The 21,784-nt window shown below is 33.7% G+C and overlaps 1 protein-coding gene across 3 annotated transcripts in view; it reads right to left on the reverse strand.

Annotated features, from left to right (window-relative positions):
* SLC4A10 (solute carrier family 4 member 10) overlaps positions 1–21,784 on the reverse strand; it is a 208,257-nt gene that overhangs the window by 167,986 nt on the left and 18,487 nt on the right. For all 3 annotated transcript variants that reach the window (XM_068545005.1, XM_068545006.1, XM_068545004.1), the window contains exon 2: positions 16,572–16,653. In XM_068545005.1, coding sequence (XP_068401106.1) covers positions 16,572–16,653 — 82 coding nt within the window. The remainder of the gene's footprint in view (positions 1–16,571; positions 16,654–21,784) is intronic.

Consider the following 21,784-nt stretch of genomic DNA (forward strand, 5'->3'; position numbering starts at 1 on the left):
GGGACCTTCCCCTTGTCTTCCCTGCTATTTGTTTACATAAGGGAGAAAAGATTTCCCTGCCTCTCAAGGTGGAAAGGAGACAGCTATATAGCAGCTCCTATATAAATTCCCAGATTCATGATTTTGGGGCTCCCTTCCTGTGCATATAACCTCCAAGCTCTCATCACATTACGCTGAAGGGGAAGAATGGGTAAGCAATGGAGAAGCAATGTGGTTATTGCTGTAAGAAATAATAACAGTTCTCCTTTGATCCAGAAACCTCATCCTTGCTTTTAGGACAAATTAAATAAATATATGTATTAAAAATTTATCAATATGTTTAGGAGATTTTCTACAAAGATTATATGAGATAATATAACTGGTATAAAATATTGAACATGGCGCCTGTCACATGATAGACACTCGCGCTTGTGTTAGTTCCCTTCCCCCTTCATGCTGCTCACCTTCAGAGGCTTAAAGAAGAATGAAGGCAAAATAAAATTTCCTGTCCTATTTCATTGTCTTCCTGCTTTTCTATACATTGCCAACTTTTCTAAGCCCAGCTATAAGAACCCTGGCCTAAGGAATTAGAGAATCACCTTAGATCCTGTGGAAAACAGTATACAAATAACATTTCCAGGTTAAGGTTATCATAAAATTTACCTACAATATTATATCCAAAATTTAATAGACGCCACTTAAGAACATGAAGAATTCAAGAAACAATGATAAATGTCATGGTTCTAAAATGAATTGACAGTTATTAAACCTAACTGGAATTATTTTTCAAGATTATATAGGGAACAATTTTTATTTTATAGTAAATAAAGACCAAAAATATAGTTTAAAGAAGGAACCTTTTCAAATGAGCATTTCTTAAATTAGTCAAAGTGGTCAACAAGAATTAACTTTATATCATATTTTTAAAAACCCCAAATTAATAAAAATACAGATAATTTAGATATGAACATATTTTGAATAAGTGAGAATGGAACAATGTGCTGTTAAGAGAAAAGATTTTTTTGAAATAAGCACGGAACCCTAGAATTTATTCAGAATTTACCTGTATGTCAGTTGAGGGCAAATACAGTTTCCCCATTAGAAAAACAAAGGGTTCATTAAAGGTAATACTGCTTTCTGAACACAAATCTTGCTAACAAATCCTGGATTTTTTTGACACAAATTGTGTGGAACTATCTTGTCGAGTAGGTCCAGAATTACTGTAAATATTTTTATTGTGTAAGAAATACCAGTACTGAAACAACACTTTATGTAGCTGTGGTCATAGTATATACTGTTTACAAAATGCAGTGAGGAAAGAGATGCATTTGGGGATGGAAAGGAATCTTACTATGATTAATAATAATAGTAATTAACTACTCTCCTTTATTTAGCTGGCAGGGAAGGGGTCAAGCTATCTACTCTTGAAGAGAACTGTGTGTTTTTTCTGTGAAATGAATATACACAGCTGGTGCATAATTACTGAGTTGCTATAGCCATTTATTTAGACGTGTCAATCATGGGAAAAGGTCAAGTACATTAAGCCAAATAAGCATGTGATCTTTAATTCCATGGAGACTCTAACAGAGTCAGAAAACACAACAAGGCATCATTTATCATAACATATCAAAGAACTCTAAGTCCAAGAGAAATTCTCTGCTGAGGGACAGCAATGGAGAAAAAGAAAAGAGACCTAGAGGGTGTAAGCGAGCGTATGTGTGCATTGCAAAGAGATACTCTTAGGCTACTTACTGCACTGTTGTTTCTTGTGTTATTTTGCTGAAAGAATAAAAAAGTCACACCAATGCCGGTCATAGTCACCTGACCCTAGGGCCGTATTTTTAATTATTACAAAACAAAGGGCCACATGATTGTGACTATTCTATACAGAAAATAAAAGTCTTAAAAGTACTAAAGTTGTTCATCAAAGGAACCATAGTTCTGAGATTTACTAATTTAGAAGATACTGTGGCATATTTTAAAAAATACTATTTCTTATAAGTTTATAACACTATCTTGAGCAAAACATAGTAACTAAATTACTGTGTATCGTGCAATAGCACTGTTATTTTTCATCTTAGAGCACAATAAGCCTCAACATTGCTTGATTAAATGAATGAATCCTAATAATATATATCTTCTAAGAAAAAAAAGAAAAGACAGGAGAATTCCCCATTTTTATAAGCTGTAAGACAGCTTGATGTTGGATGTTTACAGTGCTCAAAGGGAGGCTAATACAAATTAGTCAAGAAACAGGATAATAAGAAATGCTTATAGGATATGATCCCTGTACTTAAAATAAGATAGCCATTCAATTGCTCAAAAGTCAAGTTCAACAAAGAAAACAGCACGAAATGATACAAATAAGAAGCAGAAAATGATAACAATCTGCATTAAAGCTAATGTTCTTGTGTTGTATCAGGCATTAAATGCTGTAGGAGTTCATAAATAGAGTGAAATCAAAGATAACCTGGGCAATTAAGGAAGGTTTCAGGGAGAAGGACTTGAGTTGAGTCTTAAACAAAATAGGTTTTGGATTAGCAGAGGAGTGGGAAATCTAGAAAAAGAAGATAATGTGCACAAAAACAGAAGAACAATTTTGGGTGATAATCTGAGGTGCATGTTAGAGCAGGGGAAAAATAAGGTGAGATAGAGCATGTATTTTTATAATCACAAAAGCTTGCAATTTCACTATTATTTTAAAACATTTATGTTTTGTTGCTTTTACAAGGAAGAGGGAGAAAAGACATCAACATATATTCTGGGATACTTTTAAAAAATGAATGCAAAAGACAACGTGGTACTCCCCATCTCCTCAACCTCATTTTAATTAAATTATGATTTCTGAACAGCCCTGCCACTTTGGTTCAGGGAAATAGGTAGAAAATAAGCAAAAATTTAAAACTGTAAAATTTTCCAGATTTAGTTTTGCCTTGTATTAATCTGAAAGACACATATAGAAAGTGGCTCATTCTGGGAACTGTGGTAATTAAGGACAGAAGGGTTGCTTGGAAAAGCTGAAGACTTGTTGAGGAGAAAAACAGATTTCCATGAAGACAGTTGATGGAATTCAACTGTGAAACTGAAGGAATGAAACAATTAAAACATCTGAAAGCAAAGATGGAAAATACTTGGCATTTCTGCATAGATGTTTACAAATAATAAATAGTGTTGCAGATTTTTTTAACGGCCACAATATTTTAGCAGCTTCTCCCATCAAATGGTAGAATCTATTCTTCTAACCCTTGAACCCCGGCTTGATCTTTGGGACATTAGCACATGTGATACAAAGACTTAGAGAGAGCTCGTGCCCTGGTTCTTCCCTCTACTGCTTCTCGGGACTTTCGTGCCACCATGTAATCAGATGTATCAAATCTATCTAATTTAATCACATACAATTGCCAGTATACATTCTCTTAGCACCTTACATTTCCTTATAAAATTTTTTCAAAATTTTGATTAAATAGCTAATTGTATAATCAGGTAATAATGCCTATGATAGGCTCTATAGGCAGTAATATGGTCTGTCTAATCATGTTCACATTCCCAGTACCTGGCATAGTAAAAGCTCAATAAGTGGTGAATAAATAAATGAATGACAACAAATCCAAACTCTTTTTTACTCATTTTATGCTGGAGTAGGCTGGAAAATTCAAAAACTGGCTCAGAGAAGGAGAGAGAACTTTGAGGAAGATAGAATTTGTATTGGCAAGTGAAAAATAGATAGCATGCCTTGTGAAGGGAGGCACAGGCACACAGAGGGTCCAGAGATATGTGTACCTTGTTTTTATCAGGAAGTAAACAGAATTTTTATTTCCTTAAACATCCATTGTTTAATGAATGCTTTATTTATTAAATGCTTTATTCATTGCTCATGAATAAACATGCATTTATACTGCTATAGAAACAACATTTCTTTTTTTTTTTACATTTTACAGGAAATTTTAGATGAAGACAATGACTTTACCTGACAGCAGTGGTGTGCTGGAACTGGCTTACACCAGTTCGCCAGAGCTAGTTGTGCACATCTCTTCCTAACTCTGTGTACAGTGAAAACACTTCAGCGATGTGAAAGCAGCCATGAAAATTGGCAAATGCTACAAATTAAGGCCATGGAGGCAGCAGGGAGGAGAGAGGCAAGGAGGGTTATCAGAACACCACTGCCTGGTACCTGGTGGGTACAAAAAGATGGAACTTCCTACTTTTTAAGTTGTTGACAATTTTATATACCCATAAGTAATCTGATCAATTTATCTTAATAAGGCTGAGTTCACTTTCTAGAAAGATCCACTTGTGCAGTTCTGTAATTATGTGGATATTTAGTAAGTACCCACTTCTGAGTAAAGAGGATAAAATAATTATTTGGGGCAATGCAAAACCACAGAGCTAAGATGAGGTTGAAAAGTGAAATTAAGGGGCATCCATTTTCATCCTCTCATTTACATAGAATCCTAAGAGCCTCTTAGGAAGAAGGGAAGCTGAACCCAAATCCCTTTGCTTTGAGATTTAAAATCATTAAATCATTTCTGAAGGAGTATAGTGCCCTAAATGAAGACAAGCAGGAATGGATAACAGCCCCCCACTTCCACTCCCCATTAAGAAGAAACACCATTGATGGAAGGAGGGTCTGGACCCTTTTCCAAACTCAACAGCAGCCACTAGATCACTGCATGTGTCTGTGTCTGATTTTAATGGCCCATTATGTGACTTATGCTAAAGGCCTTTCTGACAAAGTCACTTTGGTACTAAGGAGCTTACTCTGAGTGGGGAAAGGAGACACATGTGTGCCCTTACAATAAGGGAAATAAAAACTTGAAGTATAACACTTAAGGCTCAAGGCAGGTTTTGGTATGTATGTATGTGGAGGAGGAGGTTGTGTAGCTGACTGGATAAACATGTGCAGATAAACCAGGAAGGATCAACAGCTTTAATGGACAGGGCCTTGTATCAAATGATAGTGGGTAGTCACAAACTCCAGTGCAACTTGCATCATCCCAACTCCCTGGATGCCACCAGACTTCTAATTGGTGGTAGAAGATACTGAGACTAATAGGCTAAGCTCTCCAGGGTTAAACACTTGTTGAAATCAACCATGAGGGGCATATCTAGTTTGTAAGGTCCATATTTTTGTCTCTTTTTTTTTCACTGCAGTATTACTAGTACCTGGAGTAGTGTCTGACACTTAATAATAGGCATTAAATAGAGTTGGAGGAATGAATGAATTAATGAATCTGAAGTCCCATTAATTCTCACTGAGGGTGGCAATAGGTTAGAGATATTAAGGACTGATTAAACCATTTAATCTAAGTAACCCTATGGAACCTTGGAAGAAGAACCCCAGGAGAAATGCCATACTTTCAGAATATCCAGGCAGGTGGTTCCTCTGGGTTATTATATTGTTAATGTTAACCAAATATGACCTAACTTTATATCTCAAGATGATAAAGCCAGACATACCCTTTCCATTAAAAAATTTATATCTGGTGATATTTTTTGCCACATCTACTCTACTTCAAATTTCTTTCTTCCTCAAGAAAGGTAAAGAATAAGTTTCTGTACTTTTCAAGAGGCATGAATCATTAATATGACATTTTTTAAACCATTTATACAGAGCGAGCAGTCCTTTTCAAATTCAAAACTAATGAACTTTTCTTGTCAGAGAACTGAAAAACTTAAAGGTATTTAAATATTAAGTAAAGTTAACAAGAAATTTAAATTTTAAAGCATACTCTAGAAGTTCACTTAAAGATCACAGAATTTAGAGATGGAAAATTCTTCAGAGAGCACTTGATTGAGACCTCTCGTTTTCACATGTGAAATAAACAGTAGTTGAAGAAGTTATCCCAATATTTCTAAAACTAAACATTTCTAAGTAGTCGTATCCAATAGGGAAATTTTAACAACTTAGTTTATTTTCCTTATACAAAACTCTACTATTTCTGTGTAACATAAAATGATGGTATAGTTCATCTTCCATATAACCATCTTTCAAATACTCTAAGTTAGCAGTCGTGTTCTTTCTACATATTCCTTTAGCATTTTCCTCAACTAATATTTGTATAGGATGACCTCTACTTTAGTAATATTCATCTTCTCCAGTGTGCCTACCTTAGGTTTATTCATTGTGTGGAAGTCCACAAGACACATATGGAACATTTTGGATACATCCATATGGACTCCTACAGCACTTACAGGTGGAAATAACATTCCAGGAAGTGAATCATCCAGAGAGAAAATGAAGAATAAGAGGGAAAAAAATCAAGGATAGATATAGAGAGAAACCAACAGTTAAAAGATAGATGAGAATTGTCACAGGTTTGAAGAAATAGATGGAACTTCTCATATTATGTCAATGGGAGTATAAAACATAGATCAAAATTTTTAACTCTGTAACTTTTTGACCCAGCAATCCTCCTGAGAATTATATCAGTAAAGTGCACAAGAATACATATACGATAATTCATAGCAGCTTTGTTTAAAAGAGATAAATGAGAAATAAAATGTCCATTGATAAGGGATTGGTTAAATAAAGCACCGTACAATCATGCAATGAAATACTAAGCATAATTAAAATGGGCAATATCAATATTAACATGGAATGATGCTGATTTTTTTAATGAAAAGAGAGTAGCTGAAAAGATTAAAAATTGTACCATAATTTTACTTATATGTAATTTAGTTATAATTACATCTGTTTATGATACATAATTAAATTATATTCTTTTATAATATTAATTCTGTAATTCTGTTCAGAAATATTAATTGTATTTCTTCTTAACAGTAGGTTTTGAGGGTTGTTTTGTTTGCCTTCTTTATACCTTATACTTTTTTATATTTCGTGGATTTTTCTAACTCAAAATAGTTTTTTGTTTTAAAATAGTTTTAAAACAATCAAAAGATTTTAATTTTGGGAAAAAAACATAGAAATGTCAGGCAGAGTAAGAGGGGCCAGTGGATAAAATAGAAAAAATAGGGCTTCCCTGGTGGCGCAGTGGTTGAGAGTCTGCCTGCCAATGCAGGGGACACGGGTTCGAGCCCTGGTCTGGGAAGATCCCGCATGCCATGGAGCGGCTAGGCCCGTGAGCCACAATTACTGAGCCTGCACGTCTGGAGCCTGTGCTCCGCAACAAGAGGGGCCGCGATGGTGAGAGGCCCGCACACCGCGATGAAGAGTGGCCCCCGCTTGCCACAACTGGAGAAAGCCCTCGCACAGAAACGAAGACCCAACACAGCCATAAATAAATAGATAAATAAATAAATAAATAAAAAAGAACCACATCCTCCCTCGGATAACTTTAAAAAAAAAAAAAGAAAGAAAAAATACCAAGGAAGACTACCTGAGAAGAGAAGCCAAGGGAGGGGTATGAGAGAAGAGAAGGAAGATCTAAAAGCAAAGGTATAGTCAAAAGTTTTAAAAGCAACTGAGACTTCAAAAGGGCTGACAACAGGGGATCACTATACTTGGCAATTAAGAGCACTTTTTAAATAGAATGCATATTAATAAACCTTAAGAGAATATTAAAGTGAGATAGCATGAGAGAAATAGTATTTCAACTTAGTAAACATGACTTTCATTTTCATGATCAGTACTGTTAACTGCATTGGTGTTGCAGACACTATACTTTTGTATTAATCACTGTGATATCATAAAATGCTTTCCTGCCATATTGTCATCTAATTACAAAACAGCAATTTATCATTACATGAAAAAAATTGAGTTATGCAAAGGAAAAAATAGGTACAATTGTAAATAATTTAGCTAGATATTAGAAATCCTTTTTCTAATAAGACTGTAATACTTTTTTCACAGATGCTCCAAAGGTAATTTAGAAGCAGTTTTGAAAGTAGTCAAAAAAGAATATTCATAGTCAAGATATGGAAGCATTCTAAATGTCTGTCAACAGATGAATGGATAAAGAACACGTGGTGCATACATATATATGTACATACATATATATAATGTATAATATATATAATGAAATATTACTCAGCCATAAAAAAGAATGAAGTTCTGCCATCTGTAGCAACATGGATGGATGAAACTAGAGAGCATTTTGCTTAATGAAATAATTGAGAGAAAGACAAACACTCTATGTTATCACTTATGTGTGGAATCTAAAAAATAAAACAAATGAATATATATAACAAAACAGAAACAGACTCACAGGTATAGAGGATAAACTAGTGGTTACCAGCAGGGAGAGGGGAGAGGTGAGGGGCAAGATAGGGGTACAGGATTAAGAGATACAAACACTATGTATAAAATAGATAAACAACAAGGATACATTGTACAGCCCAGAGAAACATAGCCACTGTTTTGTAATAACATTAAATGGAGTATAATCTATAAAAATATTGAGTCACTATGTTTTATACACCTGAAACTAATACTGTAAACCAGCTATACTTCAATAAAAAAAGGATATTCATGATGTTCCTTCTGCAGAGACAAGACAAAAGCTTAATTTACCAGCAGAAAATTAAAATTTTACTTTCTTTTAATCATGATTTCAATCATTTGGTTTTCTATATTATCTTCCCACCTGAAGCTCTCATTAGGGGTAGAAATGATAGAGAAAGAAAGGAAAAAGAATCAGATTTTTTCATTGTGCTTTCAGCAGTTCTGACAAACTAAGAGCAGTAGGGATGACTAGGCAGCCAGGAAAGAGGGACGATAGAATGGGGTAGTGAACAATGTCACCGGGAGAAAATATAAAAGAGAGCATTCCAAAAAGTAACCTCAGAATACCAGTACACCAAATCGACTTAATTCTATTAAGTTCCAGTGATGCTAGTACTGATAAAATTATAGGTGTGTGTAATCCAGAAAATCAAGAATATCACCTCTTTCAACTACTATTTAAAACTTGTTCAGTATTATCAGTATTTATCTCAATGGATATTTAAACGTAAACATTTATGTGCCAGGTGGCCACTGTTACTTTTCCCCAAGGAGGTCTAGAACTCAAGTGCCCTACTGACAGCACCAGTATGTAAACCACTTTGGAGAATAAAAAATATAAAACGAATTTTGTTCAGTGCTTATATACCATTAGCACTTAATTAATATTGGTGAATGATGATGACTTCACAAGAAAAGCCCTAATTGACTGGTAGCACACCCCTGCTTCTATTGTGAGGAGATAACCTGTGGAGGCTATGATCACATGCAGCCCAGGAGCTTTAAAGTAGGATAGCTCTAGGGGAAAGATTAGCAGCTGAAATAGAGATTTAAGAATTTAATCAAGAAGTAGACTAAGTTGATCTCCTTCACAATGTCACCTTCATAGTATGATTCTCATACTATTAAACTGTATAACTAAATAATCAACGCACTTAAGTCTCAGACGTCTGGAAAACTCAAAACAAAAGTATAGTGTTAATATAAACCTACAGAGTACATATTAAGAAGCTTTGGCCATTTGTGGTTTGTCTTCAAAGTATTAAATATTTTCGAAGAAAAATATAGAAGGATTAAAGGAATAAATTCTTTGCTGTAAAATACCCTCCTTTAATATTTATAGGATTATATTTAATGTAATGAAAAGGAATTTCTTTTCATCTATCTCTAAAATAGCAATTGATTGAAAATGTTACATATACACACACAAATATACAGTTCTCCTTATTCACAAAGGATATGTCTTAGGTCACATTACATAGCAAATACCTCAAATATTGTACTGTGCCTTTGATAGGTAGAGAGTAGTAGTAAATAGAGCCAGATTTATAAGAAACGATGAGGGAGATTAAGAATATGGGCTCTTATTCTAAAATCATCTGCCTAAAAACAGACATCCTAAACTAGGGATGGAAAATATATGATGAGGACCCCTAAATTAAGAAAACATACATTGCAGGATTTCTTAGCCACATATACACATTAGAATATTTGTTACTATACTCATGCAAACACATGTCTATAACTACTTGCAAATGGTCTAATAAACCAAATTTAGAAAACTTTAGATCTTTCAAATTTACAATACACTCTAAAAGCAGACTGTAAATAACTAGCAAGTTACCACTCACTTTAAATAGACAAAATATCATGAATAAATTTATATATCAAAATAAATTGATGTGGGTCACATACAAAAATCATGTGAAACAATTAATATGAAGAAACATGGAACAGAATATATAGCTCACCTGAGAGTTAATTTTAGGAATAAAAGTAATTCCATTATTACAGACTGTTAAAAAACATTCTCTTACTTGGTTCTTATTTTTAGGATACCCTGGAGAAAAATAGAACAATTCATTATGAAATGTGCATAGGTGGCAAAGATAGTCAATTAGGGAATAAAATTTACTACTGGCTATTTTTTTCTGGAATCTTCAGTATTAGTCTATCTGCCTAATTCCCATCCTCAAATATCCAAAGTGTTTGGCAGGCAGAATGTACAATTTTAAATGGATCCTATGTAATTAATTAACTTCACTAATTATTACCAATGGACCAAATACCACTTAGAATTGCTGTATCAAGTGACATTGAGCCTGTATCAACAATACTAAATTGCACAAAAGTTAACAATCCATAATAGCAGGAAAAACAGTTCTTTCTTTTTCAAATAAAAGACACTTGGAACACGGAAACAATAAGATTATTCATTCTGTGGTGCAGCAGAGACAAGAATTTAAAATAAGAGAACATGAGGTTATTATTAAAACTAGTCTCCAGTGGGACAGGCCTTTCCTTTTGTGGAAATGAATCTGTCTAATGGGAATTTACTAACTATAAAATTTTTCAAATTTTTGCAAAATTATTTGGAAAACTATTGTGATAGGGGTACTAACTATCGAATTCATTATTGCTTTATAGGATAGTCTCAACTTTTTAAAAACAGTCATGATTAAGGGAGTAAATATGCCCCAGTCTTCCAGTTAATAAACATCTTGCCCCATTCAGTCACCTAAAAAACAAGGCTCCACATTATGTTTACTTCTATAACATAGTTGTTAAAAGCCCAGACCCTTGTGAGTTTGAATCCCTGCTCTTACACTTGCTAGTCATGGCCTGGGCAAGTCAATCTTTTGTGCTTTAGTTTCCTTATCCATAAGATGGAGATGATAATAGTACTTACCTCACTGAGTAACTTCAAAAATTAATTCATTCTCCATTATTTGACCTACCTCATGCAAATGTTTAAACTTCATCTCTAGTCACTCTTTACCCCCATGCACACAATCCCAATGTGTTAGCCACACCATATTTGCCATTCCCAGAATATAATGGATCCTTCCTTCTTTGCCTTCAGAACTCTCATTCATCCTTCTAAGCCCATCTCTGTCTCTGTGAAGCCAACTTTTGTTTCTCTCAGCAGAATTCATTTTTTCCTTCTAATGGCAATTTTTGGAGATAAAAGATCAGAAAGAAAAAGATCTAAGCCTAATTTTTGGCTTTTTCTTTATTTTTTCAAATTATTTTCTACTTTAGTTTCAAAATAGTGCATCATAATTATAGGATCAGCACTTACTATCTTCTGTTTTTTAGTGAAAAACACTTTTGACATTACAATGATTATGATCAGAAAAGCATTTTAGTAATCTTAAGAGCTCAGGAATGCATTGGGTGAAATGAAGAAAGTGGGAGGGTATTATCATTAATAAAATTATGTTGTATGATAGCTTTGTGCTAGGTATTTTACTTACAGTATCTCTGGACTTTAGGTCCGCGATGTATTAAGTGGCCCCCAAAAGAAATAAACTAGTAAACCAAAATTTCTTATCTCAAATAAAATGAGCAAAAATATCAAGACAGAGGTATAATTTTCTCTATTAAATTCCTGACTTAAAAGTATTTTACTCTCTGCTAAAAGCAATACAGAATAAAGAAAATGTCTTTTTAATTTAATTCATCGCCAAGATTTAAATATTAGTTTAACTTTTCCATTAAAGTTTTAAATTTATGAATTCCTGAATACCAGATTAAAATGTAACTAGATTTATTTATCTTAGTACAGTGCAACATAATTAGAAACTCCTGTATTTACATGTTAAATATTTGAAAGCTAATTCAATATTTGATGAGTGTTGATTATGCACCTAATTACAGTATATAAACTTAACTTCTTACATGATTAGTGATATATTATTGAATTATATATAAATGAGATTCAATGCAACACATTTTTTAGTACCTATCTAGTTTAAGAAAAACTGCTGGACCAATACCATGGTAGAATGCAAATACGTATAAGACAAAGATTTGTCCCTCAACAAGCTTATAATCAAATAAGAATGATAAGAAATATATACATAATAATAATATAAGAAATGATGTAAATTCAGAAAGAGAGATCTGGAAGAGGAAGATAATTATTCTGCCAGGAAGGATCAGGTAACGCTAATGGATGGGCAGAATGGACATTCTATTCTTTGTGGAGAAGATGAGAAGGCACCAATTTGGTATGGAGCAACAAAAAGGTTTTGAACACAAAATTTTTAATAATATTCTTGTGGTTTTACTGCATCTTCCATGTTCTCAGACTGTAGAAAAATAGCAGGTATTATTTTAGAAATATGTGCTAAATGCATGGAAAACAAACAGTCTCTCTCTCACTAAAGAAGTTCTTTATATATCAGTGATTTGGGGGAAAATTTAACCTGTAAGGAGTAATGCAAGCTATAACAAGTGTAAAGTTAGATAACAAAGGAATATGAAGGATAAAAGTGCAGGTATTCTACACCATATACAGAAATTAACTCAAAATGGGTCAAAGACCTAAATGTAAGACCCAAAACTAGAAACTAGAAGGAAACATAGGGAAAAGCTTTATGACATTGGATTTGGCAAGGATTTCCTGGAAATAACACCAAAAGTATAGGCAACAAAAGTAAAACTAGACAAATTGGACTATATCAAAAAATTAAAATTTTCTGCATATCAAAGAACATAGTCAACAGAGCAAAAAGGCAACCTACAGAATGGGAGAAAATATTTGCAAATCAATATCTAGAATACATAAAGAACTCCTACAACTGAGCAACACATAAAAAAATCCAGTTAAACAATGCACAAAGGACTTGAATAGACATTTCTCCAAAGATGATATACAAATGGCCAACATGCATATGAGAAAATGTTCAATATCACTAATTATTAGGAAAATGCAAATCAAAACCTGACACCCATTCGGATGGCTACTATCAAGAAAACCTGGAAAACTGCAAGTGTTAGTGAGGATGTGAAGAAATTGGAACCCTTGCGCGGTGTTGGTAGGAATGTAAAATTGTGCATCTTCTATGAAAAACAGTATGTCAGTTTCTCTAAAAATTAAAAATAGAATGACCCTATGATCCAGCAATCCCACTTATGGGTATATACTCAAAAGAATTGAAAGCAGGGTCTTGAAGCAATATTTGCACAATCATGCTCATAACAGCACTAGCCAAACAGCACAGCAGTATTTCACAATTGCTTCCAAAAGATGGAAGCAATCATGTCCATCGATAGATGAATGGATAAACAAAATGTAGTATATACATACAGTGGATATCATTCAGCCTTAAAAAGGAAAGTAATTTCTAACACTACAGCATTGATACAACTTCATGACATTATGCTAAGTGAAATAAGTCAGTCACAAAAGGACAAACACTGCATGATTTCACTTCTGTGAGGTATCTAGCGTAGTCAAATTCATAGAAACAGAAGATAGAATGGTGTTTGCCAGGGGGAGAAGGAAATGGGGAGTTGTTGTTACAGAGTTTCAGTTTTCCAAGATGAAAAAGTTCTGACACTGCTTACACAACACTGTAAATATATTTAACACTATTGAACTGTATACTTAGAATTGGCTATGATGATAAATTTTATGTTATGAATTTTTTACCACAAAAAAATTTTTTTTTAACTTTTTAAAAAAAGCAATCCAGTTGTTTGACAGAATATTCTTGACTGGAAATCGATCCGCTCAGTCAAAATGGCTAAAATAATAGCATATCATCTTCAGCTACTGAATTTTCTTCTCTTTGTTATCATCTAATTATTAATAAGACATACTATTTTTAGCAACTTATTAATTTGCTCTTATGCCTGCAGAAAATATAACAATGGTCATATCTGAAAAAATAAAATATTCATTAATTTTTTTAAAAGTTCAGGCATCCATTCTGAGAAAAGCTGGACACGGCTGAACAATGAAGAGAGAATGGAGGTGTTTAAGAATAACTGAACTCCCTAACTGTCCCTGCCCCCCACCCTTCCCCCTGGTAACCATAAATTCGTTCCCTAAGTCTGTCTGTTTCTGTTTTGTAAATAAGTTCATTTGTATCATTGTTTTAGATTCCCCGCATATAAGTGATAAGGGAGTTTCAGATTGACATGTACACACTGCTACATTTAAAATGGATAATCAACAAGGACCTACTGTATAGCACAGGGAACTCTGCTCAATAAAAAATAAAAAAAAAAGAACTGAAGAGGCACTTGGTTATTTTTATTCGGCGCATGTGGAAACTGACCCCACCCATCCATCCACCACCCTTATCCTCAGTAATGCCACGTTTCTCTCTGGTGCTCACCCACTTACCCAGGTTATATTATATTATGCTACCAGTTGATTTTTTCCTGAACCGTGACATCCACCTCATTGCCCCTGCATTATTTTCCGATTCAGGGTAATCAATCTGGGAACCACTAACAGATCTATTAACTCTCTGTATGCATCACAACAGAATCCTCCACGGCACCCTCAAATGCTGGAATGTTTATCTACTTAACATGATCTGGGAGCAGAACAAATATTAAGAAAGTCAACATAAATAAGGTTTTTCTTATTTTCTTTCAAAATTCTAAAATGTTGCCTTTGCATTCTGTGATGTTAACTTCAATCACCAGTGACTAAGTCACAGTTATTCACTTCTGGGATTAAAATACCCACTATAGACATCAGCAAACAGAACAAAATCTGATTTATCCAACTGTGTTTTGCCAACCAGAAATCTCTTTTAAGAAGCATTGTACACTGTTATGTGTATTCCCAGTAAAAAGAAATGTATGTAATACATGTTGATACAACAATTAAAGTGACTGTATTAAATCTTATTTTTGTATTATGTATTTTCCATTCAAAGGGACCATTTAGTATTTTACTGTAATTATTTATAAATTACTGTTAACTGCTAATTATCTGTGTGTGGATTATCAATCACAATCTTTAAACCCAAGATGATGTTTCACTGGAATTGAGTATATTTTTACACTAAGTTCTTGATTTATTAGGTTTACTTGTGTGAGTTTAGTGAATATAAGCATAGCTTAAGTCATGGTATGACATAAGTAGGACAGTAGCTATGCTGCTTTTCAAATCTAAAGAAAAATTCGCTTTATATTAGACATTACTGGGTTAGATTTTTCAAGTTTCTGCTTCCTTTAATTTGTGTAATGAATATGGATAGCATGCAAATTACTACGCCTGCCCAGTAAGTATAACCTTTCCAGACCTTGGGTGCTTTCTGTGCATCAAGCAAAATGTCAAACACAGAGTGGGTATAGTTGTTGAAAGTTGTCTCTAAATAGTATGTTAACTCTTCTGTTATTTAATTGTTGTAACTAAATATAAGACCCAATAATAATGAATTTAACCGTAATTTAAGTGGCTACAATTCTTAAGGGGAATGAACACTTACTTTTCAGCTGCTGTAGATTATTAGGAGCTATCTCTGATTAGTTTTACTTAAGATGATTTGGGTTTCACTTTTCAACAAAAAGATGAAAAACACCACATACCTTGTATCTCACTAGTAATAATTTCTTGTTAAAAAATTAAAATGAACTAATGGCGTGTATACATTAAATTGCAGTGGAATAATAACTGTCAATACTTATGTAACTCTTAGGCCAGGTACTATTCTAAGTATTTTTCCCTTATTTCTCATAAAAATTTAGGAAATATATTCCAGTGTTATCCTTATTTTAACAACAGAGAAAACAGGTGCAGAGAAGTTAACTAATTAGCTAAACCTTCCATAACAAATAAGGGACAGAGGTGATATTTGAACCCAATACAGTCTGGTTTCAGAGCCTCTATACTTTACCAGCATCTAGACCATACTACCTCCCTGTTGAATTATCTGACCTTCTTCCTACTGAAGAGAACACACACAAATGATGCCTCCAGCCCTCTCTCATATATATCTCAGTAAAACTAGAATACCAATTGTCCTTAACTCCCTTCCAGTGACAGCCTACTCTGACAACATAGGGTGAATTAGATGCCCCTCCTGTCCTCCCCTGTCACATAACACCCAATATGCTGGTCTGTCATAATTTTTTTTCTTTTCATTCCCCAATTAATTGTAATTCCTTGAAGGAAGGATTATTGAAAGACTGGCACACAACACAGTACAGGAAGGAATATAGGAGAGGTTCAATAAACGTCTGTTGAACAAATTAATGCTTCTCATTGCTTGCAGGACTGACTATTGGCACTCCACACTACACCAAAACAGTCATATCCACCCCACCACCACCACCACCATTATTACTCTGATATCAACTTTTGCAGTTCTCCTCATAGCAACAAACTTCACATTTCTCTTTGAAACACCAATAGGTATCCCCCCCACCAAAATAGTCTTACCTTCTAAATCTTCTTTCTCAAAGTGTGTTTTGAGAATAGAACGAGTTCCACCTCTATCCACAACTGCCTCTTCATCATTTCTCTGTAGAATAGAGAGAAAGAAGACTAAATGATAATACATAGATTCTCTTAATTTCAGCAAATAAACTTTAATGTGATCTAATAATTTAGGGGTTTAATTCAGTAACATAAACCTACTTGTATATGACTATTCTATTTGATTATCAAGTGTTAGTTTACAAAAGACTAAGATTAACTTGACCACACATTCAGAGAAGGAATGTCATTTGATTTTCCACGAAACTGAAGGCAGTCAAACATTCCAGTTGGCATCATTTGTTAGTGAGATGAAAACTAGAAAACAGTTATCCTGTCAATTGAGTAACATGTATTTTTATCTCTGATAAAGAACTCTTGTTAACAAGATGACATTTTGAACTATACAAGGAAAATATGAAAATCATTAGTGCTATGTCAGGGAGAAATAATTCCATTGCCATTATAAATGGGGTTGAGGGGAACTAATCTCTTGAAAGCAATTAGTAGCAATTACTAGGTAAACTAAAACTCTAATGATTTTGTTTCAGTATAATGCATTTTATTCAAACTAAACTGTAAATTACAATCATGTGCGTTAAACCTTCATTCAGTTTCTATAAATTTTTTACCTACTTAGAAGGGCTGGGCATAGGCTTTGTCTTCTGAACCCTGTACACATAACTCAAAATAGTATACTCAGTGATTTGGTACTCAATAAAATAATGGGGGAGGTGTGAGCATAATCCATTTTGACCATGCAGGAATGGACAAAATATGAAATACTGAATGAAGTGAAATACAAATTATTTACAACTTTTATCTGTGAACGCCCAGGTAAAAATTGCCTTAAAAGTGAATACCGAGTACAAAAGGAGAAATGAAAAGGTAGACTAAAGTTGAATGAAACCTTTCAAGATCTATTTCTAAGCCTATTCTAGTTTATTACTATTAGAAAAGTAAAAGATTTTTGTTTCTTCTTTGAAAGCTTTTTAATTCCTGAACATAATCTTAATAAAGATTTGTCCTCCATGTTTGACAAATCAGTACTTTCAACTGCAGGAGTATAAACATATTTCAGCCTAAAAAGATCAGCTCTCGTATGCTTCAAATGCAGCACAATATGCAGCAGAAGGACATGTTTTATAGCCTATAGTCCTGTTGTCTTTCTGACAACTTGTACTGACACAAGTCAGGGTAAAGTCTTTGAAATCAGAGTTAGATAAACTTACACTATAAATGAGAGAAAATGAGAGAAAAAAAATTAAAATGAAGATAGATTTCAGAACCCATTGCTCTTCTGTTTGGCAAAGTTTAAGAAAATCTGTTGGTTTAACCAATAATAGCAATAGAAAAACTAAAGTTGAGACTTTTATAATTTTCCTGAACCAGACAAATTCAAGTTTCAGCCTATTTTGAATCTGTTCTTGATACATTTACAAATCAAATTTACCCTCTGTGCAAGACATTTTCAAATATATGTCACACTAGAATACAACTCTGCCCTCTGGGGTGTTGTTAGGAAGAATGCCAAAAACTAAGTCATGCATCCTTGTTCAAAGGTCAGAAGGAACACTATTCCAATATAACTCAAAATGGCAGTCTCTGAAAACAACTGCAAAATGGAAAGCTTATATAGAATACACAAAGATGTTTCCCCCTATACAATAAATATTTGATTTTGATTTCAAGGACCTGAAATAATTTTCAGCTTATACAAAATGTTTTTTCCCTTTATTTATATAAAGCACGTATACTGTCCACATACAAAACATAATTCTGTTGAATCGCTAATGTTGAGATATTGAGAGAAAATCAAATTTTGCAGCAGAAGTAGAAATGGAATCTAAATAGGAAATAGCTGATTATTTAATTACTATGCAGGTTACAAGCAGAAGTGACCTAATTTTAATTTTTCTTTAAAAGAAAAAGAACTAGAAGCTAGAATATGAATATAACTCAATGTAAGTGACTCATTTTGTAGTTTCATATTATCCTCTTTAAATACTCTCTGGATGTTCCATATTTTCAGCTGAAAATTCCCAAGATACAGATTAATGTTAATACATATACTGAAATTCTTCTACTTTGGCTATAGCTCAAAAGATCACTTCAATATTATTCAAGACTTTTTAGCAGAATATTTCCCTTCCCCCTTATTACCAAGAGCAAGTAAGTATGAGGTGTGATGATGGGAATGCAGAGGGACTTATGGCACTGGGTGCCAGTCTATGCAGTAATAGAGCAATAAGATACATTTTCACTTCATTTTGAACTGTTACTATCTTTAGAATTGGTGAACATCAAATATATTAATGCACCCTAATTTCCATATGTATTTACTCACCTAGGAACAAATTTTAGCACTGTGTAGGGAGAGAACACATAAATATATTACATTGCCTTTCAATACAATTCACCCTTACTACACTGTTGGGTAAATGTTTATAAGATGATTGAGTCCAGTAAATAGTATAGGGCAATGTTTTAAATTTGGGGGGAACGTGGCCCATATTGAGAAATATATATCCCAATACAGTCACATATTCATATACATGTAATAAAAACAAAAGTTTCACAAACCAGCATTTACTCTTAGTATAAAAAATGCACTTTGATATTTTCTGTTCCAGGGTATACTATTTCATTTAGAAGTCCTAGTCACTACCCATTAAATTTATTTCAGGACTGAAAAATGGCTTGTGACATGCAATTTGAAAAACATTGGTATAGACTATGGCCATGAGACAAACTAACAGTAACTAAATTCACACAGAAATTTCTTCTAGACTTGTTTGTAAATATCATTAGCTCTATGAATATGTAAAAATCACCTTTTTCTGATTTACCAAAGCTCTTGAGCACAGCCATCAATGAAATAAACTTTTCTAGTTTTACAAACCAAAATCTAACAGTAATCTTGTGAGCAGGAAAACTCAAACTTTTAAAATATCCTTTTAATTCTCATCTCATTTGAAAATGAATAGAGGAGAAAGCAGTTCATTTTCAATTCAGAATTCTTTCTTCCTTAGAACTATTTATCATATCATTTTTAAAAAGTAACCACTTTTTCTGCCTTTTTTTTTAGGTATTAGATATTAGGATAGTATTGTGTGCTGTATACTCTCCACTAACCCTTACAGATCCACTTTCCACTCTTATTCACCATGCTCTGTGTCTTTACAGACTGCATCGCTAGGATCCCTTGTCTTTTAGCTTCCTATTGAGTTCAGCCAATGAGAGATAATGACAGAAGACTATAGAGCTGGGAGGAGAGAAACATGGCCCCTGTTGGACCATAGTTTGGCAATGGCTGTGATCTTCTATCAAACACCAAATCGCTTGTCACGTGTCTCTTCTACAGCTATAGGTCTTGCTGGTTTGCATTAACTGCTCCCCCACCTTGCTCCTTTAGGCCTAGAAATAGTGACCGTTTCTGACTGTTGCAGGTTTCTGGGATTTCACTAACCCTCGCTGATTACCCTTTATCCTGCCCACACTTTTTAAAAAAATTTTTATTGGAGTATAGTTGATTTACAATGTTGTGTTAGTTTCTGCTGTACAGCAAAGTGAATCAGTTATACATATACATACATCCACTCTTTTTAAAATTCTTTTCCCATATAGGCCATTACAGAGTATTGAGTAGAGTTCTCTGTGCTATACAGTAGGTCGTTATTAGTTACCTATTTTATATATAGTAGTGTGTATATGTCAATCCCAATCAGTCCTTTCATTAAATTCTTTTCATCACCCTTCTTGAGTGACCATCTCTTTCTTGCTATGACCCTGATTTACACGTCACATTTATTTCAATGACTAAAAACCATGGTATCAAGTTTCATAGAGATGAACATATAATCAAAGTGGTAACCTACATACATAACTTTGACTAAGAAATATCTATCAAAAAATACTGTTGAATGTTTAATTATGTACAATTATTTATTTTGTTTTTATCTTTTATCTTTTATCTTTAGGAGACAGACCCCCAAAAAATATTACTACCATTTATGTGAAAGAGCATTCTGCCTATGTTCTCTTCTAGGAGTTTTATGGTTTCAAGTCTTATATGTAGGTCTTTAATCTATTTTGAGTTTATTTTTGTATATGGTGTGAGGAAATGTTCTAATCTCATTCTTTTACATGTAGCTGTCCAATTTTCCCAGCACCACTTATTGAAGAGACTGTCTTTTCTCCAATTGCTTTTTGCCTCCTTTGTCATAGACTAATTGACCATAGTCACATGGATCTATTTCTGGGTTCTCTATTCTGATCCATTGATCTATGTGTTTATTTTTGTGCCACTACCATGCTGTTTTGATTTCTGTAGCTTGGTAGTATAGTCTGAAGTCAAGGAGAATGATACCTGCAGCTTTATTCTTTTTTCTCAAGATTGCTTTAGCAGCATTATTTTCAATAGCCAAGATATGGAAGCAACCCAAGTGTCCATCAACAGACGAATGGATAAAGAACATGTGGTATGTATATATATATGTATATACATATATAATGTATAATATATATAAAGAAATATTACTCAGCCATAAAAAAGAATGAAATTCTGCCATTTGCAATGATGTGCATGGACCTACAGAGTATTACGCTTAGTGAAATAAATCAGACAGAGAAAGACAAATACTGTGTTTTCACTTATATGTGAAATCTAAAAAAATAAAACAAATGAATGCATAAAACAAAATAGAAACAGACTCACAGATACAGAAAGCAAACTAGTGGGTACCAGTGGGGAGAGGGAAGGGGGAGGGGCAAGATAGGGTTATGGAATTAAGAAGATACAAAATACTATGTATAAAATAGATAAGTGGGAGACATTCAAGATGGTGGAGGAATAAGATGTGGAGATCACCTTCCTCCCCACAAATACATCAGAAACACATCTACATGTGAAACAACTCCTACAGAACACCTACTGAACGCTGGCAGAAGACCTCAGACTTCCCAAAAGATATATAAATTTTTTCCTTTTCTCTTTTTGTGAGTGTGTATGTGTATTCTTCTTTGTGTGATTTTGTCTGTATAGCTTTGCTTTTACCATTTCTCCTAGAGTTCTGTCTGTCCGGTTTTTTGTTTCTTTGTTTGTTTACTATAGTTTTTAGCACTTGTTATTATTGGTGGATTTCATTTTTGGTTTGGTTGCTCTCTTCTTTCTTTTT

Source organism: Eschrichtius robustus, chromosome 5, assembly GCF_028021215.1.
Source record: "Eschrichtius robustus isolate mEscRob2 chromosome 5, mEscRob2.pri, whole genome shotgun sequence".
Classification (NCBI taxonomy): Eukaryota; Metazoa; Chordata; class Mammalia; order Artiodactyla; family Eschrichtiidae; genus Eschrichtius; species Eschrichtius robustus.